General features: G+C 49.5%; 1 protein-coding gene across 6 annotated transcripts in view; it reads left to right on the top strand.

Annotated features, from left to right (window-relative positions):
• CEP250 (centrosomal protein 250) overlaps positions 1-26,270 on the top strand; it is a 47,238-nt gene that overhangs the window by 6,586 nt on the left and 14,382 nt on the right. For 2 of the 6 annotated variants that reach the window (XM_027558703.1, XM_027558702.1), the window contains exons 2-23: positions 772-1,060; positions 1,522-1,578; positions 3,405-3,487; positions 3,713-3,878; positions 4,658-4,764; positions 5,012-5,266; positions 6,695-6,791; positions 9,289-9,390; positions 9,893-10,054; positions 10,597-10,775; positions 11,351-11,533; positions 13,443-13,587; positions 14,398-14,544; positions 15,656-15,886; positions 16,859-17,052; positions 17,274-17,401; positions 17,836-18,005; positions 20,324-20,491; positions 20,902-21,036; positions 22,802-22,945; positions 23,801-23,934; positions 25,057-25,195. In XM_027558703.1, the coding sequence (XP_027414504.1) occupies positions 875-1,060; positions 1,522-1,578; positions 3,405-3,487; positions 3,713-3,878; positions 4,658-4,764; positions 5,012-5,266; positions 6,695-6,791; positions 9,289-9,390; positions 9,893-10,054; positions 10,597-10,775; positions 11,351-11,533; positions 13,443-13,587; positions 14,398-14,544; positions 15,656-15,886; positions 16,859-17,052; positions 17,274-17,401; positions 17,836-18,005; positions 20,324-20,491; positions 20,902-21,036; positions 22,802-22,945; positions 23,801-23,934; positions 25,057-25,195 (3,312 nt within the window). In that variant the 5' untranslated portion in view covers positions 772-874. Of the gene's footprint in view, positions 1-771; positions 1,061-1,521; positions 1,579-3,404; positions 3,488-3,707; positions 3,879-4,657; positions 4,765-5,011; positions 5,267-6,694; positions 6,792-9,288; positions 9,391-9,892; positions 10,055-10,596; positions 10,776-11,350; positions 11,534-13,442; positions 13,588-14,397; positions 14,545-15,652; positions 15,887-16,858; positions 17,053-17,273; positions 17,402-17,835; positions 18,006-20,323; positions 20,492-20,901; positions 21,037-22,801; positions 22,946-23,800; positions 23,935-25,056; positions 25,196-26,270 lie in introns of those variants that run through there. The other 4 variants (XM_027558705.1, XM_027558704.1, XM_027558706.1 and 1 more) reach the window with 4 other exon arrangements.

Raw genomic sequence — 26,270 nt, 5'->3', positions numbered from 1 at the left:
ATTAAAGTAGTACCGATGTTTAACTGTCATAGGAATGCTTTGAGATTCTTGTGATGCCAAATTGACATAGTGTGTGTAAGGCACTTAACAAAGTGACTGACCCATAGAAGCACTTAACAAGTATTAACAATGATCAGGAAGATCCCCTGGAGGAGGGCATGGCAACCCACTATAGTATTCTTGCCTAGAGAATCCCATGGATAGAGGAGCCTGGCGGGCTACAGTCCATGGGGTCGCAAGGAGTCAGACATGATTGAAGCGACTTAGCAGGTACAAAACAATGATGATGATATTCACACCTTCACAGTCCCCCAGGTTGGGTCACATGCCCATCTGTTGTCTTCCCATACTATCCTGTGATCTATTATTACTGTACAGACCACACTGTATTGTAATTATACCCATCCCCCAGCCAGCCTAAAAGCACCTTTGGTGATTCATTCAGCAGATGTTTATTAGGCACTGCGCCAGGCACGAGGGATGCACTGATAAACTAGGAGCTCTTAGTCGGGTGCAGAGTTTCGGAAGGCATGCCAGGAAACACGCGTCCCTGTGTCATGGTCCAATAACTTTGGGGATTAGCCACTCATCATGGCTCCCCCTGTAGTGATTAGGTCCATCTTAGTATTTTAAAAGCTCTGAGGAGTCCTGTAGTAAAAGAACCTATTTACTTCGTCCAATCCAAGTCTGCCAGAGGTTATCAGTATTTGCTGAATACATGTGAGTCATCTAGACAGTTCTCTCAACTCCAATTTGTGCTTTGGTCCCCAGCTCAAGAGGAGGTCCAAGTGACACTGTGATGCTCAGAGACTACTCTGGGAGTGAACAGCCTCTGGCTGCTTAGGGGCCGGTGGGCTTGCTGTCCAGGGCCCCCATGGAGACAGGGGGCCCTGGGTTGAACAATATGAAGCCCCGGTCCCTGCAGCTGGTGCTGGAAGAGCAAGTGCTGGCACTGCAGCAGCAGATGGCCGAGAACCAGGCAGCCTCATGGAGGAAGCTGAAGAGCTCCCAGGAGGCCCAGCAGAGGCAAGCAGCTCTCGTGAGGAAGCTGCAGGCCAAGGTGAGGCGGCCACTCTCTTAGGAAGGGGAAGAGGAGGACCCCTGGGGCTGGGGGCTGAGATGGATGAGGTTGGCCGGAGCCCAGAGCCACACGGTGGCAACACCTAAACAGCTCTCCTGTGATGCTCCCAACTTCTCCACCAGCTGCTGACCTCGTCCTTTCAAAGACGCCCTTCATGGGGCTTCCATCAGTCATGTAGCTTTGCTCTCCTAGAATAGGACCTGACCTTAGGTTTGCCAGTTCCTGAGCCCACGAACTTGTTGCTTCTCCAATAACAAGAGCTGCAGAGAATGTATTATTAAATGACCAAACGGAAGCTGTAAGACGTTACGGCCTTCCCTCACTCCTGTCACCTGGCCCCTTATTCACCGAGGGGTTTGCCCATGACCCTGGGGGGACCTCTGCTTTGGGCCATGGGTACCAGCCAGGCCCATTGCCCGGTCCTGCTCCGTTTGCCTCAGGTGTTACAGTACCGGAGCTGGTGCCAGGAGCTGGAGAAGCGGCTGGAAGCCACTGGGGTGAGTGAGGCTGTTCTGTGTTCCTCACGGGCCCTCAGGGAGTATGGTTAGGCCCTGTTTGCTGACTGAGGGAGGCTGGCGAGAGGTAAGGCGGTGTTTGGTAGAAGCGGCTCTTTCATCAGCTCCTGAGAGATTCTTTTTGCCTTTTTTTTAATATTTGGAAAATTTTAAAATATTTAATATTTTAATAATAAAAATATTTTTTAGTATTTATTTGGCTGCACTGGGTTTTAGTTATGGCACACAGGATCTTTTTCTTTTCTTTTTGTTTTTTAGTTGCAGCATGGGGAATCTTTAGTTACAGCATGCAGGATCTCTCGATTGTGGCGTGCGAACTCTTAGTTGAGGCATGTGGGATCTAGATCTCTGACCAGGGATTGAACCCAGGCCCCTTGCATTGGGAGCGTGGAGGCTTAGCCACTGGACCACCAGGGAAGTCCCCTGAGAGCTTTATCGGATACCTTCATGGGACCTGGCTATTCCTGCCCCGACAGACTCCAGCCCAGGGCTCTCTAAGGGCAAAATGCAGCTTTAAGAAACTTAGGGTTTCAGATTGGAAGTGAAATAAAGTGAAAGTCACTCAGTCGTCTCCGACTCTTTGTGACCCCATGGACTGTAGCCCGCCAGGCTTCTGTGTTCTTGGAATTCTCCAGGCATGAATATTGGGGCAGGTAGCCATTCCCAGGGGATCTTCCTGACCCAGGGATTGAACCCAGGTCTCCTGCACTGCAGGCGGATTCTTTACCGTCTGAACCAGATTGGAAGGAGTGTGGAATCCAAGAGAAGAGATGCGTTTTTCCTCCAGAAGGTGTCAGTGTTTATCCGTTGTGGAGAGATGTGTGCCTCACAGACTTGGGAAAAAAAAAAAAAGATGTGTTTGTGGCAGATGGATTTATTTGTGCTGTGGGCAGGATCGAATTGCCTTTCAAAAACCCATCTGCCTTTGTTCTAGCTCCCCTCAGCACCATCTTAACGTTACCCTCAGAAGAGTTCTCTCAGAGGAGGGGAAGGACCGAGACTTAGTATGTCCCAATCTGTAGGCATTGTGTAGGCACCCTTAGGCATTGTCATACAATTATGTCACTTTACCTGCAAAGCAGTTTTCTCAGGGGAATGATATCACCTTCACTTTGGAGCTGAAAACCTTGTGGATCAGAGAAGTTATAACTTCCCAAAGTCTGAAGATTAGTGTAATAGAAGCCAAGGCCATTAGTGAAAGATGTATTTTGTTTATTTTTTTTTAAAGATTAAAAAAAATTTTTTTTAATCTTTATTGATGTTGTTACAATATTGCTTCCATTTTTAGTTTTTTGGCTGTGAGGTATATGGGATCTTAACTCCCCAGCCAGAGATCGAACCTGCACCCCCAGCAGTGGAAGGCAAAATCTTAATCACCGGACTGCCAGGGAAATCCCTGGAAGCTGTTATCTTATGCTTCTTAACTCAAAAGTTCTTTTCACTACCAAATGCTGTCTTTCATGAGAAGTCACTGGTTCACATTTGGAGAGAGATATACAGTGGATTTACTTGCAGGATGCAGTGATTGAGAAAAGAGACATATCGCTAACAAAGGGGAGAAAGAATCAAAAGCAAGCAGGGGGATTCCCTGGCAGTCCAGGGGCTAGGATTCTGCACTTTCACTACTGAGGGCCCAGATTCGATCCCTAATCTGGGAACTAAGATCTTGCAAGCTGCATGGCGCAGCCAAAAGTAAAAATAAAAATGTGAGTTTAGAAAAGTGGGCTGCTGTAGAAGGGGGCATCAGAGACTTGGTCTGCAGGATGTTCTCTTTGGAGGTGAATAAGGCTTGCTTTTATCTGGCTAAGGGACCGATCCCTCAAAGGTGGGAAAGCGTGGAAAAGCCAAACCTGGAACAGCTGCTAATCCGATTGGAAGAGGAACAACAGAGGTGATGGGCCCCAACTTTCTGGCCTGGGTGGTTGGCCGACGGGCGGAGCAGGCTGATGGAAAACCTCTGTCTGGAGGGCTGACATGGTTTAGAACCAAGGACTTCAGCCTTAGCCCTCCAGCTCTGGCAGTGGAAAGTTCCAGTGGTTGTCGTCTTACTCCAAGAGGTCCAGGGGGTTGGCTCAGACCTTGGTTTAGTACTTGCTCCTACCCCTCCCCAGTGCAGGTGTGAGAATCTAGTGGAGGTGAACACCCAGCTTCGGCTGCACATGGAAAAAGCTGACGTGGTGAATAAAGCGCTTCGGGAAGATGTGGAAAAATTGACAGTCGACTGGAGCCGGGCCCGGGATGAGCTAATGAGGAAGGAGAGCCAGTGGCAGATGGAGCAGGAGGTAAGAGAAACGGGTGGGAATAGCGCGAGGAGTGCAGGTTGGGCACGGCCTGGTCAGTGCCAGAAGGAACGGGCTACCTTCAGGACCTGGATGGGTACTGAGCTGTAGTTTAAGTCTCTGGCCGTCCTTAGCACTCATGCTGGCAGCTCAGCCCTGAGCTGTCAGGGCTGAGGGGCTGAATGAAGGGCTGTCACCTTCATTCTGTCCTTACCTGCCCAGTCGAGGTTTTGCTGGCAGGTAGCATGATGCTCAGAGCAGCTCCGTTCCTGCATTAGTGACTTGCTCAGATTTTAAATGGATCTCAAAGTTTAGACTCCCCTCATCTGGAAGTCTGCAAGCTAGACGCCAAGGAGGTAGCTACTGAAATTGAATGGGAAGATATTTTCAGATCCCAGTTAAAGGAAACTAATGTTGCTTGAGCCATTGCTCTGTGCCAGGCTTTGTATTAGGTGATTTATATATGTTGTATCATTTAATCCTCATTGTAAGTCTGTGCTGATGATGATAATAGCTCTCATTGGTTGAGCAGCTACTGTTTATCCTCTTCTAATCTAGCTCAGGGAAGACCTTATAGCATCCCAGGCCCTCTGACCTCTTGAGTCCCTCTGCTAATTTTATTAAACACTTCAGCATCACCTGAACATAGACACCCATTCGTAAGCTGTCTCCTGTAAGTCCCTCCTTCCCTTCCCTGCAATAGTCGGGAGGGATCCAGGACTCCTGTGTTGACAAATGATGTCCTCTGCCCTTTGATATGACCTGGGTTTCTGAACACACAGTTCTTCAAGGGCTACCTGAAAGGGGAGCACGGTCGCCTTCTGGGTCTATGGCGGGAGGTGGTGACTTTCCGACGCCACTTTCTGGAAATGAAGTCAGCCACTGACAGGTCAGTGTGGGGATAAGATGGGAGAAGGTTTGCCCCTGCTGACTCCAGATTTGTGACAGTGGGCTGCTTTAGAAGGGAGGGGTAGGGTTGTGGGGGGAGGGCAGGGGTGGAGAGTTGGTGGGGAGGGATGGAATTGTTGGATTCAGATGGTTTTCCCCAGACCCACTCTTCCTGGGGCGTGACCTCTACATGCCCGTTCCTATCCCTGGTCCCTACCGGAGTCTGCTCTTTCCTTCCTTGGACTCAGAGACCTGACGGAGCTCAAGGCTGAGCACGCGAGGCTTTCGGGGTCCCTGTTGACCTCTTGCCTGCGCCTGACTGTGGGAGTACCACCATCTCGGGAGTCTGATGGATCTGGGAGACTGAATGGAAACGAGCCATCCCAGTTGATGCTGCTACTAGCCAAGACCCAGGAACTGGAGAGGGAAGCCCATGAAAGGAGCCAGGAGTTAATACAGCTGAAGAGTCAAGGGGATCTGGAGAAGGCAGAGCTTCAGGATCGGTGAGATGGGCTGGGTCCTAGGAGGGGATCGCCTGGGGAAGGTCGACTCCTTTGGGGAGTCAAGCAGGCCGGGGAGACCTGAAGAGCCCTCTTCCCACAAGAGGGGAAGGAGATGTGCCAGAGGAGGGTCTAGTGTGAAACCCAGGGCCACAGCTGGGGCTATGTCGCTACCCTCTGCCCTCGGACTATCTCACAGCTCAGTTTCCCTCCTGTTGACTCACAGAACTGGCAGTGACTCTATACCAAACTACTTGCGATTCCCAGAACAGCCAAGTCCCTCCACGTTCCCTGCCTTTGTAGATGCTGACCTTGGCCTGGAATGCCTCCCTCCCTCCTCTCTCTGCCTTATCCTTTAAGGCATAGTTCAAATGTCACCTCTTCGATGACCTCAATAGCCTGTTACATTACTGTACCCCACCATGGTCTTTAAAACTATTATTAATAGTTTTTTAATTTCACTGATTATTTAGTTTTTTCTTTTCTCTTTTTGGCTAGGCTCTTTTATTTTTTGGATCGTAATAAAATCAATATAAAAAAAATGGGAAGAGCAGGGACATAAGCAAAGAGCTGTATTTGAGTCATCTCAGGACAGAGGTCCGTTTATACCCCATGGCTAGGGTAGTGTCACCACCTATCGGTGGCGTATGTAAATTGCAGTTTGTTTTGTTGGGTTGTGAAGGCACTGGAAAGCACAGAGAATGTCTTAGTCAAGTTGTGTGACCGAGTGCTTTGCACTTCACCTGCCATATTGTAGACACTTAGTAAATGCTTATTTAGTGATACAATAACTAAATGAGTGACTGTACAGTGAGTTCAGGCTCTTAAAGATGATGCAGAATCAAATTATGAAGACTTTGAAACAAAAATTAAACTCCTGGATGAGTTCATTCAAGAAATATTTGTTAAGCTACCCATATAATACCAAGTACTGTGCACTCCAGGATAAAGGTAATAGAGGCCTGGTGATTTCCCTGAACTTTGAGGTTAAGATCAGGGAGGTTGACTGTAATCTCTCCCAAATTGCCCCTCCTTTTTCTCTATCAGAGTTAGAACCTTGGGCTGGAGGGACCTTGGAACTATCCCATGTGGCAATTCTGATGTTCTCATTGGCTTCAGGGTGCTTGACTTCAAGATCAAGTGGGGCCTGGAGGGGCCTGTGCCAGGGCTTTCCTTCAGCTCTCGGGCCCCCAAACACGTGTTCCAGCCTTGAGATGTGGTAAATCCCTGCATGTGTCTGAGTGGCATTTGGCTTCCCCTGCTGAGTTCAAGGCTATAGCATCATGTGTTCAGGGAGTACAGGGGCTGGGGGCACCCAAGGGACTCTGGGGTGCCTGTAGGCGGGGTGTCTGTGTTGGGTTGGGGGTGTGCTGCATAGCTCTGTCCACATCCATGGGTGCCCAGGTGACAGTGCTGTGCTCTTCTCATCAGGGTGACTGAGCTCTCTGCTCTGCTGACCCAGTCTCAGAAGCAAAATGAAGATTATGAAAAGATGGTGAAGGCTCTGAGAGCGACGATGGAGATCCTGGTATGTGATCCTTTGTTCTGCGAAGGCGTTGGGAGTGGGCCTGTGGGTTCCTGTCCTTTATGGACAAAGAGTGCAGGATACCAGTTAAATGTTCCTTGATGAAATCCCCTGAAGCTACAAAATTAATTTTGGTTCCATCTGAAAATTAATTAACTCATTCATTTACCTATTAATAAACATTAGCTGTCTACTCTTTCTACTATGGACTTCCCAAGTGGCTCAGTGGTAAAGAATCTTCCTGGCAATGCAGGCAGGAGATGTGGGTTTGATCCCCGGGTCAGGAAGGTCCCCCTGGAGAAGGAAATGGCAACCCACTCCAATATCCTTGCTTGGAAGATTCCATGGACAGAGGAGACTGGTGGCTACTGTCCATGAAGTCACAAAGAGTCAGACACGACCTAGGAACTTAACAACAGCAGCAGCATCCCTATTACTTTCTTAGGGGAGCTTTGCAGTGTGTCCTCTTCTGAAAGAGTGGGACACTTGTGAAGAGGCACAATGGCCAAGTAGGAGAGGGTGGAGGGAAATTTGTAGAGAGATTCAAAATGTACTCATACAAGAAACACTTGAGGAGCATGGCAGTGGGTAGCCTGGCGGAGAAGGGCTTGAGGAAGACATGATGACTGCCTTCATGTAACTGAAGGACTGACACCAGGGAAGAGAGTTGGTTTGTTTTAATGTATGCCAGGGGGCCACAAGCCCTGCCAGTGACTAGAAGTTACCAGGATGTAGACCTCGGCTGCAGCTAGAGCTGCTCGATACTTTAACAGTCCTCTTTGGGAAGGAGTGAAGTCCATGATAACATCTGCCAAGGATGTTATCAAAGGGATTCTCTTAGGTTGGACGTCAGAACCTCTGGCTTGGTTCCATGTTTTCTTCCATCTCTAGTTTTTGTATCTTTGACTCTAGGCGAATCCTGAACCCCCATCGCTATGCATATCCCTAGTCTTCTCATCCAAACTGAGATCAGCTGGGAAGCAAACTTGCTTACGCCTTTTTGCTTCCATTGTGTTCAGGAATTTGCAAATTCAGATGTCCTCGTGCCCAAATACTATAAATGAGTCAAGCAGGCTCAGCTGTAAGATTTCTGATTTTTCCGATATTGTCATATTTAGTACAACAGGGGACACTTGATCTCAGTACACAGGGAAAAAAAGAGGAGAAGTGGGGACTGCAGGACCCTGAGACACATTTGTCCTGTCTGGAGGAGGCATCCACTGTTCAACTTTAAGAAATAATTGCCATGTAGGAATGAGGCCTTAGGTCCGTCTAGTCAAAGCTATGGTCTTTCCAATGTATGGATGTGAGAGTTGGACCATGAAGAAGGCTGAGCACTGAAGAATTGATGCTTTTGAACTGTAATGTTGGAGAAGACTCCTGAGAGTCCCTTGAACTTCAAGGAGATCAAACCAGTCCATCCTAAAGGAAATCAGTCCTGAATATTTATTGGAAGGACTGATGCTGAAGCTGAATCTCCAATACTTTGGCCACCTGATGCAAAGAGCCAACTCATTGGAAAAGACCCTGATGCTGGGAAATACTGAAGGCAGGAGAAGAGAGCGACAGAGGATGAGATGGTTGGATGTCATCAGTGACTCGATAGACATGAGTTTGAGCAAACTCCAGGAGATAGTGAAGGACAGGGAAGGCTGGCCTGCTGCAGTCCTTGGGGTCACAGAGTTGGACACGACTGAGCAACTGAACAATAATAGCAACAGTGATGGGCTTCCCTGGTGGCTCAGAGGTTAAAGCGTCTGCCTGTGGGACTGGTGTGGTCCATTTGTTAACTTTTTGAGAGATGCCAGAAATGTAGATTTTTATGAATTTCTCAGCTTATAAAAATCTCTCAATTTACAAATGTTGGTTCAGATTTTGCATAGGCCAAAAAAAACCTCAAAAAAGCCCATAGCTGCAAATCTTTATCTTTAGGTCTTCACTAGCACAGTAAGGTAGGAAGAAGGAGCGAAATTTTGAGAGTTCAGATTTACTACTGGCCTTCCTTGGGGCTAGAGGTTCCTCTGGCCTTAGGTCTCACACGTCCATTTGCTGTCCAGAGACGGCAGCCATCCTTCATCCAATGAGGGCTCACGTTTAATGAACATTTGTTTTGTGACAGGCGCTGTGTTGAGTAACCTACATGCAGTTTTTTCATTCAAGTCTGGGAACAAATCTATGAAGTAGTTGCTGTTAATTATTCCCATTTTAAAGAGAAGGAAGCTCAAAGAAGGAGTTGCCTAAGGTTACCAGGCTAGAAAGTGACAGAGAGAGAATGCTAATCTGGACAGCCTACTTTGGAGCCCTTAATGCCTTAATCTGAACTCTTAATCACCCCATCACATTGTCCGCAGAGTCCTAGGACACCGTTAGCGTTCCAGTGTGGTCAGGGGAAAAGTGTGGGTGACAAGGGACAGAAGGAGACTGGTTGATTTGGGGGCCCGAAATGATAAATCCTCCTCTGAAAGTTTGGCTCAGAGGCTCCATTTTGTTCCCTGTTCAGGAGGCAAATCATGCAGAATTAATGGAACACGAGGCATCTCTTAGTAGGAACGCCCAAGAGGAGAAGTTGTCTTTACAGCAAGTGATCCAGGATATAACCCAGGTACCAGTCAGCCTCCCATCATGGTGACATGTCCAGCCTGCCCTTACCCAGGCCTCCCTGTCCTCTGAGGTGTGCCTAGGGGAGTTTGGACTGAGGGTCTTGTGCGGATGAGCTCTCTGGGTATGTTTGAAAACCGGAACCCTAAGCTAAGCTTCTGTGGGCTGGCCCTGCCTGCTGAAACAGGCCCTCCTTCTTACTGCCGGCTGCAGTTCTCAGACAGCGGCGGGATTCAATAACCTCTTCTTTCATTTATTCATGGAGTGTTCAAGGGGTGCTCCAGCCCTGATGCTCATCCTGGGTTTGGGTGACCAATGGTAAACAGTTGATTTGAAGAATTGAAGGAAGCCACCCTTTTTTGCTCTTAGATGCCCTCCTCCCACCCCCCAGGGAGAGGACCTGGGAGAGAGAAAACATCAGGTTTGTCCAGGCTGGAGTGTGAGTCCTCTGCATGGACTCTAGGCCTTGGTCAGTGGGATGGTGACACTGCCGTGTTGGGTTTCAGGCCATGGTAGAAGAAGAGGACAGTATGGCCCAAGGTTCTAGTCACGAGAGCTCCTTGCAGTTGGACCCTGGTGGCTTCTCTTCCCGGTTTGATTCCCAGCAGCCAGACAAGGCTGTCTCTCTGGTGCGTTCGGTACTGACTCAGAGACGCCAGGCTGTGCAGGTAAGAACCCCACACTCTTCCTCAGCCGTGGGGACCGGTATCTAAACTGATCTGGGCCCCGGGTACCCTCCTAGCCCAGACTGCCCCTTTCTCTACGTTGACCTGACATGAGGAGTTTTGTCAACACCCCGAAGTGCCCTTTGGAATCTCTGGGTCTCCCCAGCTGTGCTGAGGGGGAGCCAGCACGCTCCCCATGCCACTGGCACGCTCTGCTTTGATGCACTTTTCACTGCACCCTGCAAAGTGGAGCCCTGGGGAGTGTGGGTAAGTGTTCTCCAGTTCTAGGGGTCCCAGCCCTACTCACTACTAACCCCACCTTCCACATGGTACATTTGAAAATGATGAACTCTGAGATGCTGAGACCACAGAACCCGGTCACCTCTGATGCTCTGTCTCCTTGACTGGTCTCATCTTTATTCACAACTTACCTTGGTCACACCAGTCCCCCCGCCCTTTGCCCAGCCCTGCTTCCAGGCTGCTGACATCCCTCTCTGCCCTGCCCTCTTACTCACCACCTCCTTTCTGTCCCTCTCCCTCCGCAGGACCTAAGGCAGCAGCTGTCAGGCTGCCAGGAAGCTGTGAGCTCCTGGCAACAGCAGCATCACCAGTGGGAGGAAGAGGGTGAAGCCCTGAGACAGCGGCTGCAGCAGCTCACAGGGGAGCGGGACACCCTGGCGGGGCAGACGGTGGACCTGCAGGGAGAGGTGGACTCTCTCAGCAGGTGAGTGGGGGCTGTTTGTCCCCCTACTTCCTCCCAGGCTCAGTCCTCACCCAGCCTTTTCCCACTCCCATCGTGTGGTTGGCAGACCCAGGGCTGTTCAGGACCACCTGGCTTTGCATTCTGCTGGTTCCTGCTCACTCACTTTTGGGTCTTTGTGATGATTTGGGGTGGGGGGGGAACAGTTTTGAGACCTCCCTGGTGGTCCAGTGGTTAAGAATCCACCTTGCAGTGTAAGGGACCAGGGTTTGATCCCTGGTCGGGGAACTAAGATCCCGTATGTCGCAGAGCAACTAAGCCCAAGCACCGAAACTAGAGAGCCCACACGCGGCAACCAGAGTCCGTGTGCCCCAGCGAAAGGTCCACATGACACTACAAAGATCCCGTGTGCCACAACTAAGACCTGTCGGAGCCAAATAAATAGATACTAAAAGAACCAAACAAACCAGTTTCCTTCTCTAAAGGGAAGATGAGATATTTAAAGGAAGCAGATACCCCTCTCCTTTGACCCTCTGCTGTCTGCTTCCAGGAGGGTTTTTAGGTTCCAGGGTTTGTGCTCACGTCTGGCCTCCTTCCAGGGAGCGAGAGCTCCTGCAGAAGACCAGGGAGGAGCTGCAGCAGCAGCTGGAGGTGCTGGAGCAGGAGGCGTGGCGACTGCGGAGGACCAACATGGAGCTCCAGCTGCAGGGCGACTCTGCTCAGGGCGAGAAGGAGGAACAGCAGGAGGAGCTGCACCTGGCCGTCCGAGAGAGGGAGCGTCTGTGCGTGTGACAGTCCCCTCTCTCCCTGGCCCTGTCCCTCCCCACCCTGAGAAAGCGGAGTTAATAGAAACCTGGCATGCAGTGGGTTCAGCTTAGCTTACCGCTCTACCCTTGGCAGAAGGATGAATGCACAGATTTCATCCAGGCTTTGCTGAGCACCTAGAGGAACTGAGGCCCCGTGGGGGGAAACAAATAAGACACTGACCTCAAGCAGTTTGCAGTATAATGGGGAAGTCAGACAAGTAAACCGTGGCCAGGTGAAGCATGAGCTAAAAAGAGCTTCAAGCTAGATCCTCTGGGAGACTAAGGGTAACAGTTTGTTACTGAAAGCTGCTCGGAGAAGAGGGTCGCTGCTGAGCTGGGCCTTAATTATTTTGATTGGCAGAGAGCAGGACAAGGCCTAAAGGAACAGATTAGCAAAGAAAAGGAGGTGGGAGGATGCAATGAATGTTCAGAGGAGGCTGGGCTGGCCAAAGAGTAGAACTGATCCTGGGAAGTAATGGGAAATGAGCTGGTCAAGAAAGGGAATTCCAAGGACATTCCTGGTGATCCAGTTGCTAAGACTCCAAGCTCCCAATGCAGGAGAGCCGGGTTTGATCCCTGGTCAGAGAACTAGATCCCTCAGCCTGCAACTAAAGATCCAGCATGCTGCAACTTAGAGCTGGTACACCCAAATAAATACATATTTTTTAAGAAAAGGAAATTCCAGAGTAAAGGGACCCAGCTTATCTATAAATTCCCCAATATTATACCATAGAAAAAGCAAGGACTTTACAGCTGGGCAGAAGCTTGGTTTAAATAATTGCTCTGACCGCTTGGATGGATTAATTTATTTGTAAAATAGGAGTGGTGATATTTCCCTTGAAGGGTCATTGGGAGGATTAAAACTGTGTTTTACGAAATGCCAGCACAGAGTGTGGCCTGTGGTAGGTCTTCAGTACCTGGTAACGGGTTGGATCTTCATCTTTGGTACCTCCTCTTCTTTCCTGTTCCCCGGCTCCTTGCACCTAATGGTCATAAATGATGGAATCCTGAAGGGACTCCTCTAAGGATCATGACTGGTGCAAGGAAGGGTCTCCCCATACCAAGGCAAAGAACCAACAATCCACAAAGATAGTTTTATGTTTTTAAATTTAAATTGTTTGACTCAATAATACATTTATTAGTATTTCTATGATTCAAGGGGCTTCCCTGTGGGTCCAGTGGTTAAGAGTCCAGAGTTCTACTGCAAGGGGCACAGGTTCGATCTCTGACTGGGGGGGTTACGACCATGTATGCCACATAGTGTGGCTAACAAGAAAATTTTGTATAATTCAAAAGTCAAAACTATTTTAAAAGGTATGCACAGAGAGAGTATTTGTCCCTTCTACTTCATCCATCCCGTATCCCTTCCTTTTGTGTGTAATCACTTAAATTAATTTCTTATTCATATTTCTAGTGGTGCCTTATGCAAATGTGTGCGTATATTCGTATTTCCCCCAGTTTCTTGCATAAAAGAGAGCACGCCACATATACTGTTCTGCACCTTGCTTTTTTTCACATTATGTCTTGGAGCTCTCTCCTTATCAGTTTTTAGAGACCACCTTCATTCTTTTGTATCACAAAGGCAAATCAGTTCAGTCACTCAGTCATGTCCAACTCTTTGCGACCCCATGCAGTGCAGCACGCCAGGCCTCCCTCTCTATCGTCAACTCCTGGAGTTTACTCAAACTCATGTCCAGTGAGTCGGTGATGCCATCCAACCATCTCATCATCTGTCGTCCCCTTCTCTCACCTTCAATCTTTCCCAGCATCAGTGTCTTTTCAAATGAGTCAGTTCTTCCCATCAGGTGGCCAAAGTATTGGAGTTTCAGCTTCAACATCTTTTGGGATACAGCCACTCCCTAAGATTTCCTCTTTTTCATCTTAGTCAGGAGACACTGGTGGTCCTGGAAGCCAGACAGTCCGAGTCCCTCAGTGAACTGATCTGCCTTCGGGAAGCCCTGGAGTCCAGTCGCCTGGAAGGGGAGCTGCTGAGGCAGGAGCAAACAGAAGTGACCGCCGCGCTGGCCAGAGTGCGTGGGCCTCCCCCTCACTGGTGGGGTGGGGCGGGCGGCTTGGAAAGTTGATTGTCTCTAGGAAAAGGGTATACAACCTGCGTCATTCTTCACTTTATAAGCCATGGCCCTTCCTATTTTGTGCCTCAATTCCTAGTTTCTGTCCCTCTCAACAGACTATTGGAATTAGAATGGTTTTCTAAAGTATAAATCTGGTCGTGGCAGTCTCTTTCCTAAAACCATTCAGTGGCTCCCCAGCTCCTTGGTGTCACACTCACAGCCCTCTGCCCCCTGCCACCTTTTCTAGCCTCCTTTCCCCCTGAGATCCCTGTCCTCACTTCTCCCATGCCTTTACTAAGTGTGTTCTCCATGGTACCCATTCCCTTGTGCCTCTAACACTCTGTATGAATTCTTCCCTTTGCTTGAACTGCTTCTTTCCTTCTCCTTTAACTGCAAACCATTCCTTATCTCTCAGTGTCCAACTTCACTGTGAACTCATCAACCAAGCATTTTTTGACTCTTTCAAATTGAACTGATGTTTTCTTTGAGGTCCCAGAGCACTTTGCGTTTCCATTGTCTGCGCTGTCACCACAGTTGTGGTTGTTTATATATCCTAATGTCTGTCTCTTTCGTGTGAGTTCCTCTCTCACTCTTCAATGAATGCATGGGAGAGTGAATGGATGAATGAAGGGAAAAGTTTAGAATGTGAGGGACGGGATGAAGTGTTAACTCCTGTCTGTACACAGGAAGCAGCAGGTACTGGGGATGTGAGCTGTTCACTGCTGCAGGAAAACTGGGAAAAGAAACTCTTTAACTGTCTGTTTTTAGGCAGAACAGTCAATCGTGGAGCTGTCAAGTGCTGAGAACAGCTTGAAGGCTGAGGTCGCTGATCTTCGGGCTGCAGCTGTCAAACTGAGCGCCTTAAATGAGGCTTTGGCCTTAGATAAAGTTGGACTGAACCAGCAGCTTCTCCAGGTGAGCAAAGATCTCTGACACATGGGGTAGGACTGGGCCTCAACCGAGAGGGCAAGAGACAGACACAGCTGATGGCCTGTGACAAGGAACAGTTCTCAAACGATCAGCCCAAGGCAGATCAGCTCCCATGTAGTCCTGGAATGAGCAAAAGGAACACTTACAGTGCAGAGGAAAGCAAAGATTATAAGGCCTGGGCTCAACCATTAAAAGTAGACCCCTCCCACGTCTACAGCAGGACCCCCTTTGGGCTTTACAGTGAGATCACCAGGGCCAGGAAGGAAGTCCATGCCCTCTAGAAGGAAGACTAGGCTTCAATCCTGTTGTTTGAGATAACACCAACCACCATAAAAGGATCTGCTGAAGAGCCCAAGCCTCAGAATCTTCTCTAGAGGTTAAAAATTTAACATGTCTCAGACTTCCCTGGTGGTCCAGTGGTTAAGACTCTGAGCTTCCACTGCAGGGGGCGTGGGTTCAATCCCTGGTGGAGGTACTAAGATCCTGCATGCTTCAGGGTGCTAGAAAAATAAACAGAACAGACTTAACTGTCTGTTGAATCACTCTGGTTCCCTTGAGCCCCAGAAATATTCTGTGTTCCCTTTTCTGAATTCTTCAAGAGCAGGATTTTGCTTTTTTTTTAAATTTTGTTTATTCATTTTTTTGGCTGTGCTAGGTCTTTGTTGCTGCCCAGGCTTTTCTCTGGTTGCCCTGCAGGGCTTCTGTGGCTTCTGTGGCAGCATGACATGTGAGCTTCGGTAGTTGCAGCTCACGGGCACTAGAGCATAAGTTCAATAGTCATGGCAAACGAGCTTAGTTGCTCCAAGACATGTGGGATCTTCCTGGATCAGGGATCGAACCCATTGGCAGGCGGATTCTTCACTGAGCCGCTGGGCAAGTCCAGGATTTTGCCTTTTTTGTCTCTGTCCCCAGCATCTAGTACCTGGAGTAAAGGCTCTAGACCCCAAATGTGTGGTTAGTCCTCCTCTCCCATAAGCACTCCTGTGTCCTTCTGTGGAGAAGAGAGTCATGTATTTCATGTGGACTTCTGTCTTCACCTCTTCATCTCTAAACCACAACCCTTTGTCTCTGATGCCCTTCCCTTTTTGGCCAGTAGTTAGAACAGGAGAAGCAGTCTGTGTGCAGGAGGATGGAGGCAGCAGAGCAGGCGAGAAGCACTTTGCAGGTGGACCTGGCGGAGGCCGAGAGGAGCAGGGAAGCCCTGTGGGAAAAGAACAGCCACCTGGAGGCCCAGCTGCAGAAAACAGAGGAGACCAGGGCGGAGCTGCAAGCGGACCTCAGGGGCATCCAAGAAGAGAAGGAAGAAATTCAAGAGAAGCTAAGCGAGGTGAGAAGAGAAAACTGCCACACTGTAAAAAAACGAAAACACTACAGAAATGATTCAGGAAGGGAAAATCTCATTTCCTGGAAATGAGCAGCGTTACTATGAATAGTTTGGGATACATCTTCCAGTTTCTTAAAAGAATTCCTAAAGGAATCCTTCGCTTATGCCCCATTGCTTCACATCCATCAATTTGAGTTAGATGCCTCTCCTGTGTTCTCTGATAATACGTCGCATTTATTCAACCACCACAGCCTTCATACTGTATTATAATTATCTGTTTATGTATCTCCACCAAAAGCTCCTTGAAGCAAGGCTATGTCTTATTTGCTTTTAATCCCTCCAGCTTTTAGCACAGTGTCTAACACATGGCAAGGGGCTCCATTAGTTTTTTCTGAACCAATGGCCCAACTCAAAGTGATCTTTCTTCTCTACCAAACATCTCATTGACCTAATAATTATATGCAATCTCCCCTTTCAGAGGGCTTCCCTGGTGGCTCTGACAGTAAAGTATCTGTCTGCAATCCAGGAGACTGGGGTTCGATCCCTGGGTCAGGAAGATCCCCTGGAGAAGGGCATAGCAACCCACTCCAGTATTCTTGATGGGAAATCCCACGAACAGAGGAGCCTGGCAGACTACAGTCCATGGGGTCACAAAGAGTCTGACACAACTGAGTGACTAACACTTTCACTTTTCCCTTCTCAGAGTCTTTCTCAGGGCATTGATGACCTTCTTTGTGGTAATGTGTGTGTGTCTTACTTCTTAAGACTAAAAGCTCCTTAGAGGTAGATCTCTTGCCACCCTAGAGCATGTTTCCTGGTCTGGGCACGCTGCGTAGATCAGGGAAATAGATATATGGCCCTTGGAGTGAGAGGGCACAGCTCACAGAGGTGGGTCCAGTGACCCTAATCTGGTGATAGCAGCCTGGAGTGGGGGGTCCTGCCTCTGCGCTGGTCTCATCAGTTCTGTCCCCCCAGACATATCACCAGCAGGAGGCAGCTTCAGCTCAGACAGAACAGCTAAAGCAAGAGACAACGCGCCAGGAAGAGATGCTCGCCCGAGAAGTCCAGGAGAAGGAGGCTCTGGCACGGGAGAAGGCAGCTCTCGAGGTGCGGCTACAGGCTGTGGAGCGAGACCGGCAGGAGCTCACAGAACAACTTCTGGGGCTCAGGTAGGGCCCACCCCCAGTTCTACCAGGGGCAGAGAGCTTCGCAAAGCAAGGCGTAGCCAAGCTGAGTTCCTTGCCCAAAGTGTATGGGGGTTTCAATGAGTTATGAGTTTGTAATTGCCCCTCTAGCTTCTCTAGGTGGCCAGAAGTTAGAACCCGACTCCTCTTAAGGAAGGGTAAGGGGCTTAATGGGTAAGAACTCTCCTGATTCCTGAACCTGACAGCTCAGCCAAGGAGGTACTGGAGAGCAGTCTGTTTGAGGCCCAGCAACAAAATTCTCTGACAGAGGTCACCAAAGGGCAGCTGGAGGTCCAGATTCAAACTGTCACGCAAGCCAAGGAAGTAATCCAAGGTGAGAACCCAGCTGGGATGGGCACACTTCAGTCCATGGGGATGTTAAAAGCCAGGAAGACGGTGGGAAGCTATTAGAGCCAGACCCAGGGCCTCTGAGGGGGCTCCCCTGGTGGCTCAGATGATAACGAATCTGCCTGAAATGCATGAGACCCAGGTTCAATCCCTGGGTCAGGCAGATCTCCTGGAGAAGGGAATGACCACCCACTCCAGTATTCTTGCCTGGAGAATCCCATGGACAGAGGAGTCTGGTGGCCTACAGTCCATGGAGTTGCAAAGAGTTTGACATGACTGAGTGACTAACACACACACACACACATACACACACACCCCCAGCCTCTGAGATGGGAATTCCTCATGAGGCCTGGGGAGGAGGGTGAAAGATGGGAGGGCAGAGGCTCAGAGACCAGACAGATCCTGTCCCTGGCATCCTAGGGGAAGTGAAGTGCCTGCAGCTGGAACTGGACACTGAACGGAGCCGGGCAGAGCAGGCACGGGACACAGCAGCCAGGCAGCTGGCCCAGGCTGAGCAAGAAGGGCAGGCTGCCCTGCAGCAGCTGAAGTCGGCCCATGAGGAGGAGGTGAATCGGCTCCAGGAGAAGTGGGTAGGTGGTGGATGTGGCCAGGGGATGGGAGAGACAGACCTGGTCTCCAGGGTGTAAAGGGAGCAGAGAAATACCTTGGATAATTCTTGCCCAATTCAGAACTGTGTTTCCTTTGCTTTTTAATTATATAATTTAGTCCATTTGCTTTTATTGTGTCCATTTGCTTTTATTATAGGTATGTTTGGATTTATTTCTGTCATCTTTTGCTATTCATCTTGTCTTTTACCTTTTGGGACGGGAGATCACCTTAACTTCTTTTAGAGGATTATATTGAATGATTAAGCTGTATTCTTTTCTTATCTTTTTTCTCTCTCTGCTACTTTGGATGATATGTACTGTGTTTTTTATTCTTTTAGTTATTCTTTAATATTTTAAAATACATACTTAATAGAATCTCAAGTCAATTGGTATATTTACTCTTTTCCTGAATGACACAGGATCACAGAACATTCTACCTGCTTTCACTCCTCCTCACCTATCAACTGTATTAGTCAGCGTGTTTAGTTATTACTAGTTTGTTAACACCATATGTTATGCCTTTTGATTATTTTATACAGTCAATCATTGTTTGGATATCCTGAAAATTTTACAAGGTTTGTTTTTGTTCACCATTCCTTCTTGCATGTCGGGTTTTCTATTTGGATTTATTTTCCTTCTTGAAGTAAGATAACCTTTGGTGAGGGTATGTTGGTATTTAATTGTCTGAAAATGTCTGTTTTACTTTTATTCTTTTTGTTGTTGTTTAGTCACTAAGTCGTATCCAACTCTTTTGCGGTGCCATGGACTGTAGCCCACCAGGCTTCTCCGTCCATGGGATTTCCCAGGCCAGAATACTGCAGTGGGTTGCCATTTCCTTCCCAGGAGATGTTCCTCACCCAGAGATCAAACCCTGCTCTCCTGCATTGCAGGCAGATTCTTTACCATCTGAGTCACCAGGGAAGTCCTTAGTTCTGGAAGATCCCCAGAGGAGGAAATGGCAACCAACTCCAGTATCCCATGGATAGAGGAGCCTGGTAGACTACAGTCCATGAGGTCGCAAAGAGTCCGGACACAACTGAGTGACTAACATTTATTTTTTGACCCAGAATTTATTTATTTATATTTTGGCCATGCTGTGCAGCTTGCAAGATCTTAGTTCCCAGACTAAGGATTGAACCTGCGCCCTCGGTAATGAAAACACAGAGTCCTAACCACTGGACCGCCAGGGAATTCCCTATCCTCATTTTTATAGATGAGGAAACGGAGGCACAGAGATGTGATAGAAATTAACTGAGGTCATACTAGCAGTGCTGGAGTAAAGACTCCAACCCAGGCAGCCCCTCACCACCATCCTGAGATCCTGACAGAGGGGCTGGATTCATCTAGGAAATCAGAAAAGTCGTTGGTCACTGGTGGATTCTGGGAGGACCGGGATGTTCCATCCCGACAGTCTTGAATCCTGTAGAAGACATCATAGCTAGACATGGGCTGGCTTTTCAGAAGGGTGACCCTGCCACTCTGAGCAGGGGAGAGGGGCAGCAGAGAATGAGTCCACCACTTCAGTTTGCTGTTACAACCACCAAGCATGATGTGGTTGCTTTAAAATACGATATTTGTAGCTTATGTGAGGGACATTTGTACTTTAGAAAACACTGTTACATGTATTATATCTTTTTTTTTTTTTTGGTGGTATGGTATGGCATGCAGGATCTTAGTTCCCTGACCAAGGGTCAAACCCTGCATTGGGAACACAGAGTCTTAACAACTGGACCACCAGGGATGTCCGTGTTTTTTTTTATCTCAATTTATGTATTTTATTTTTGGTTGTGTTGGGTCTTCATTGCTGCACGCAGGCCTTCTCTATTTGCGACAAGCAGTGGCTACTCTTCATTGCATTGCGGTGGCTTCTCTTGTTGCAGAGCACAGGCTCTAGGTGCACAGGCTTTGGTCATTGTAGCACGTGGGCTCCGTAGCTGTGGCTCACAGGCTCAGTGGTTGTGGTGCATGGCCTTAGTCGCCCCATGGCATGTGGGATCTTCCCAGACCAGGGATTGAACCCATGCCCCCTATATTGGGAGTGTAGAGTCTTAACCATTGAACTGCCAAGGACACCCCTGATTTTTTTTTTTTTAATAAATCTCACTTGATTCTCATAAAACTTGGCAAGATAGGCAAAGCAGGATAATTAGCCTCACCTCACAGATGAGAAAACAGGCTTGGTAAGGAAGACACCGAGGTCACGCAGCTGATGAGCGGTAGACTTCTTACTCTCATCCGGTGCTTCTCTGCCTCCGCGCCTCACCCTCTCAGCTCGATCGGTGTTTCCTTCGTATGACCAGGAAGAAGAGCGCTCCCGGCACCGGCAGGAACTGGAGAAGGTTCTGGAGAGCCTGGAGAGGGAGAAGATGGAGCTGGAAGCGAGGCTGAGGGAACAACAGGCAGAAATGGAGGCTATGCGGGCGCAGAGGGAGGAAGAGCGGGCCGAGGCCAAGAGCGCCCTGTGCCAGGTGGGCAGCTGGGAGGGCTGCGTGTTCCCTGTGACCCCCTGCCTCGGACCACTTCCTTCCAGCTCCCCAGGAGTGGGGCTACAGGGGCTTCCAGGCCTCCCACTCTGCCCCTACTCACTCTAGGGCGTGAGCAGGTGATCGGCACCGTTAACTGCAGGGCTGGCTGTGTGTCCTACTTCCTGAGGGAGGGCCGCCTTTTACCACATCCTGTCAGCTTGCAAACCAGTGGCAACCTTCACACTTCCTGGTTCTCAGTCAGTGGTCCCAACCTTCCTTTGCCCTCAGCAACCGCTGCCCCCCTAACCCCGTTTGCCAGAAGAACCTAGAGCAGCTGGCGTGCACTTGTGGCTTCATGGATGAGCATGGTGACCCCTGACCCAACAAGCCCTGGCCCTCCTGCCCCTTCATAGATGCAGCTCGAGACAGAGAAGGAGAGGATGTCCCTCCTGGAGACACTGCTGCAGACCCAGAAGGAGCTGGCAGAGGCCAGCCAACAGCTGGAGCGGCTGAGGCAGGACATGAAGGTTCAGCAGTTAAAGGAGCAGGTATGGAGGGTGGTCCTGGGCAGGGAGGAAAGGGAGTGGCGATTCACTCCTTCACACTGTTCTGTTTTTCTTTTTTAAATATTTATTTATTGGGCTGTGTCAGGTCTTAGCCGCAGTGTGCAGGGATCTTTCCTCAGGGATCTTTCGTTGCAGTGTGCAGGCTTCTCTCTAGTTGCGGCGTGCAGGCTCCGTAGTTGCAGCAGGTGGGCTTAGCTGCCCTGTTATATGGGATCTTAGTTCCCCAACCAGGGATCAAACCCATGTCCCCTGCATAGGCAGGTGGATTCTTTTTTTTTTTTTAATGTTTATTTATTTATTTTTATCCGCACTGGGTCTTGGTTTCTATGTGCAGGCTCTCTGTAGTTGTGAGTGGGGGCTATTCTTCATTGTAGTCCTCGGGCTTCTCGTTGGGGTGGCCTCTCTAGAGCACGGGCTCAGCAGTTGTGGGGCTTAGTTGCCCTGCAGCACGTCCAGCAGTCTTCCTGGACCAGGGATCGAACCCATGTCCCCTGCATTAGCAGGCGGATTCCTAGCCACTGGACCACCAGGGAAGTCCCCACTCTTTCACCTTGACCTGCTGTTTGGCACTTCTTTGCACCAGGCCCCAGGCTAGCTGCTGACACTCCACCGACAGAAAGGTGTGGCACAATGGTGAACGTGACAGTCATGGTGTTTTATACAGTGGCAGAGAGGACACAGAATAAGTGAGATAATTGTAGGTCGCGATAAGGGCCATAAAGGAAATGAATAGGCCGAGCTAACTGAGAGGGATTCAGAGGAGGCCTCTTTGGACAAAGGTGGTCAGCGGGGCCCTCACTGAGAAAGTGACATTTGAGCTGAGCCACGAAGGTTGAAGAGTCAGGCCCTTAGAACAATCAGGGTGAACCTTAAAAGCATTTTGCCAAGTGAAAGAAGCCAGTTACAAGAGACCGCATGGGATATCATTCCGCTTGTAGGCAGTAGCCCAAACAGGCAAATCTACGAAGACAGAGAGTAGATGAGTGGTTGGAAGTGGGGCTGGGGGATGGGGAGGGTATGCAGTTTGTTTCTGCAGCTGATAAAAATGGTAAAAAATGATCACAGTAACCATGGCACGACCCTGTGAATATGCTAAATACCACTGAATTGTCTGCTTTAAATGGGTCAGTTGCAGGATATATGAGCTCAGTCTCAATAAAACCATTAAGAAAAGAAGCCAGCCATTTGAAGAACAGTTCAGGCAGTAGAAATAGCTGTCGTAAGGACCTGGGACAGGCAGAAAGGACCTGGGACAAGTCCCTTGATAAGCTTGGGGGCAGGAGCCCTTTGTCAGCCATGGAAGGAGCTTGAGTTTTGTTCTAAGGACAGCTGGAATGTGTTGGATGATATCTAAAAAGCAGAGTGGGACATGATTTACTATATGTATTTTTAAAATACTTTAGCCGCTGAGGGGAGAATTGTGTGTGTGTGTACACGTGTGCGTGTGGGTGTGGCAGCATGAAGTGGAAGTCGGGTCACCCGGCAGGAGCTGCTGCAGTGGTCTGAGTAAGGTGCCCTGGCCAAGAAGGCCTGGGCGAGCAGTGCGCTTGGTGAGGGAGGAGCAGGAGAAGGAGGTGAGGACTTGAGGTGACAAGGTATCATGGAAGCAACACGACTCAGCTGGGCCCTGCCTCGGCTTTTGCCAACCCAACCTAAAAACCAGTACTTATACGACACAATCTCTGCAACACAGATTTCGTGACCAAGGAAGCTTTCTTCCCCTCCCTGCTCTCTTCTCCCCTTGCAGGAGACCACCGGGATGCTGCAGACCCAGCTCCAGGAGGCTCAGCAGGCACTGGAGCAGGCAGCCCAGCAGCACAGAGACAGTCTGGCGACCCTCCAGCAGGAGGGCCGAGTCCTGCTGCAGGATAAGACAGACCTGCAGAAGCAGGTCCCTGCTCCTCTCTCCCAGCCCCACAACCCTTCCCCAGCACAGCCAGGCCCTCCCACTCCCCCTGGCAGGACGGGGAAACCTTGGCCCTGCTGCCTGAGCTTGGGGTGGGGAGGGGGGCCCCACTATTAAGTGAGAAGTGAAGGGTGCTCAGAACTGAGCATGTGCCTCCCAGGCCCCTGGGATAGTTAGTAACCTCTTTCAGGGGGGACCATGGTCATTATTGTTTAGTCACTAAGTGGTGTCCGATCCTTTGTGATCCTATGAACTTTAGCCCCCCAGGCTCCTCTGTCCTTGGAATTTCCCAGACAAGAATACTGGAGTGGGTTGCCATTTCCTTCTCCAGGGGATCTTCCCAACCTGGGGATCGAACCCACATCTCCTACCTTGGCAGGCGGATTCTTTACTGTCTCAGCCACCAGGGAAACCCAAACCTCACATTTTTTTGGCAGCCTCCTTGATCCAACCTCCCCCACAGAGCCAGTGTTTTTATACCAGGTTGCTTTTCCTTCTCAGAATCCTGTATCAGATGGTATTCGGATTGTTTATTTTTAAAAAATATAATCACTTGGCCTTTGGACAGAGTTATATTCAGCCAAGGTTTTTCCTTGTGCCTCCTTTATACACCGTATGTGAGGCTGGGGAGACAGGTGATGAGGCTGAAAGGTAGGGAGGGGCTTATGAATGGCTGGCGGAGGGAGATAGTTAAGACCAGCACCTAAGGGGTGGCAGGCCCTCCAGGGCGTTGGGAATGGGCTGGTGACTGTGGTAAACCTTGAAGGACCCTAAGTCCTAGATGAGAAGCATCCTTCCACTGGCCGCCTATCCCCGGCCTTCATGCTCTTGACTTTCCAGGTGGAAGACTTGAAGTCTCAGCTGCTTTCCAAAGAAGCCTCCCAGAGGTTCGTGGACCAGGAGGTTCAGGAAAAGCTGAGAGAGGCCCAGGAGTGTAGCCGAATTCAGAAGGAGCTGGAGAGAGAAAAAGCCAGGTAGGCTCGACAGGCCATGGAGTTGGCTTTGGCCTGTCTGGATCCAGGGGTCACAGTGAGGTTGACAGTTCTTTGCTCAGGTCCCCTAACCACTCATGTCTCCAGCTCTGGGCTCTACAGGTAACTGTGTAGAGAGGGCATGGTCCCTGTCTCTGCAGCTCGCACTTCATTCATTCATTCATTTAGTGGAGAACATGCCTCACGCACCAGACACTATGCCAGAGGTTGGGGATATAGTTTAAATAAGACAATATGGTCTCTGTCGCAATAGAATTGAAGGTTTTGTGGAGAAGACATTAATCAAATCATCTCCAAGGGAAGGTATTGGCAGATTATGTCACCTGGAGTCTGAGTGGGGAGAAACCCTTTTGTTGATGAAACTAGAGGTAGGAGGCTGGTACAGATGTCCAGATAAGAGATACCAAAGCTGGAACCCTGGTGGGGTGGTAAGGAAGAGGAGGAGGGAAGGGGTTTGAGGGACGTTAGGGGAGTTGGGATCGGTTTATATGTAGTCTTGGAATGTTCACAGGCAGAGTGAGGGAACAATTCTGTGATGTGGTCAGGACTTCTAAGGGTGGATAGAGAGGCCATTCACTGAGCTGGGGAATGTAGCAGGGGTGACTGGGGGGAGGGGAGGTGCAGAGGAGACAGGAAGAATTGGACGTGTTGAATTTGAGGTACTGTGTAGGTATTTCTGGAATTTGCCAAAGAGTAAATTGTGAAGTTGAAGAACCTAGGAGCAATCAGTTGGTACTCAATAAACACAGGCTTTTATTCTTAGCCTGTAATCATGATCATTACTGTTACTATCCATGCTATGTTAGAGCAGTCAGATGAGAAGGTAGTTCTTCGTTGCCTAAGAGAATGGCCTGGCCCTCTGACCCCCTCTCTTTTTTAAAAAATTAATTTATTAATTTTAATTGGAAGATAATTACTTTACACTATTGTGGTGGTTTTTGCCATATATCGACATGAATCAGTCACGGGTACACATGTATCCCCCCATCCTGAACCCCCCTCCCATGTCCCTCCCCACCCCCACTCCTCTGGGTTGTCCCAGAGTACCCGCTTTGAGTGCCCTGCTTCATGCATCGAACTTGCACTTGACCCTTCTCTTTTTAGCCTGACTCTGTCGCTGGTGGAAAAGGAACAGAGACTCCTTGTTCTGCAAGAGGCTGACTCTGTTCAACAGCAAGAGCTGAGCTCCCTGCGCCAGGATATGCAGGAGGCCCAGGCCGGGCAGAAAGAGCTCAGCACCCAGGTATCTCCCACCCCAGCAGGAAATCTCTTCCCTGGTGGAAGCCGGCCTCTGGAGTCAGCGGGTGCTTGCTCAGTCATGCTGGGGCCTTGGCAGCCCCGGTGGGAGAGGGAAGCGAGGACTGGGTGGGGTGGAGCGTGGGAACCTGACCCAGAGTCAAGAACAGGCCGCTGATAACCGGAACATGGTACCCAGAGGATAGGGCTCACTCGGCCTGTTCAAGCCTGGCCACTGCCAAGTGTGCCTCGTCTGCCCGGCAAGACACAGCAAGGGGAACAAATATTACTTCCCTTGGGTCCACGGCAGCAAGAGGCCTTCCATGGACTTGGTCTGTTCACAGCAGGACCCCAGACCTGTGCACGGAGGAAAGATGGAACTGGGAGGAAAAGCACGAAGGGAGTGAGAGCTAGATATAGACTGTGGTAGAGCAGGACCCAGGTCTGCTTGTTAGACGGTCCTGGTGTGACCCCGGCTCTACTGCTTCTTGGTTGTGTGAATACGCTTTATTCATCCCTAAAACGAGGGTGATAATTCTGAATCATTGTAGGAGTATAGAAAGTGTCAGGAGCACAGTAAGCATTCAGTAAATGGTAGCCATTATTATTGTGACTCGTCTTCTTTTGGCTCAGTATCAGGGTTTCAAGAAGAATTCTCTCTTTTTCCGGCTGCCCCAGATCTTAGTTGGGTGTCACCTTTGTTGTGACACGCAAAATATTTTTAGTTGCAGCATGTGGGATCTAGTTCCCTGACCAGGGATTGAACCCAGGCCCCCTGCATTGGGAACACAGAGTCTAAGACACTGGACTACCAGGGAGGTCTCTCAGGCAGATTTCTAATCACAGCAGGAAGCTGGCATAGTTGCCAAGGGGACCAGGGCCAGAGCCCAGGAGCATACAGCCCAGGCCCACGTGTTAGGAGTCCTTAGGTAGGTGTGTAGGTCACAGCCCAGGCCCACGTGTTAAGAGTCCTTAGGTAGGTGCGTAGGTCAGATCTGGGGTGACACTCATTCCAGACCCTGCCTTCCTGCTGGAGAGCTGAGCCTCCTGAAATCCTCCCAGCCTCAGACAACCGCACAACC

The sequence above is a fragment of the Bos indicus x Bos taurus genome, chromosome 13 (genome assembly GCF_003369695.1).
Source record: "Bos indicus x Bos taurus breed Angus x Brahman F1 hybrid chromosome 13, Bos_hybrid_MaternalHap_v2.0, whole genome shotgun sequence".
NCBI lineage: Eukaryota > Metazoa > Chordata > Mammalia > Artiodactyla > Bovidae > Bos > Bos indicus x Bos taurus.
Note: the sequence above shows the minus strand (reverse complement) of the source record. Positions and strands in the feature narration are given on the sequence as shown.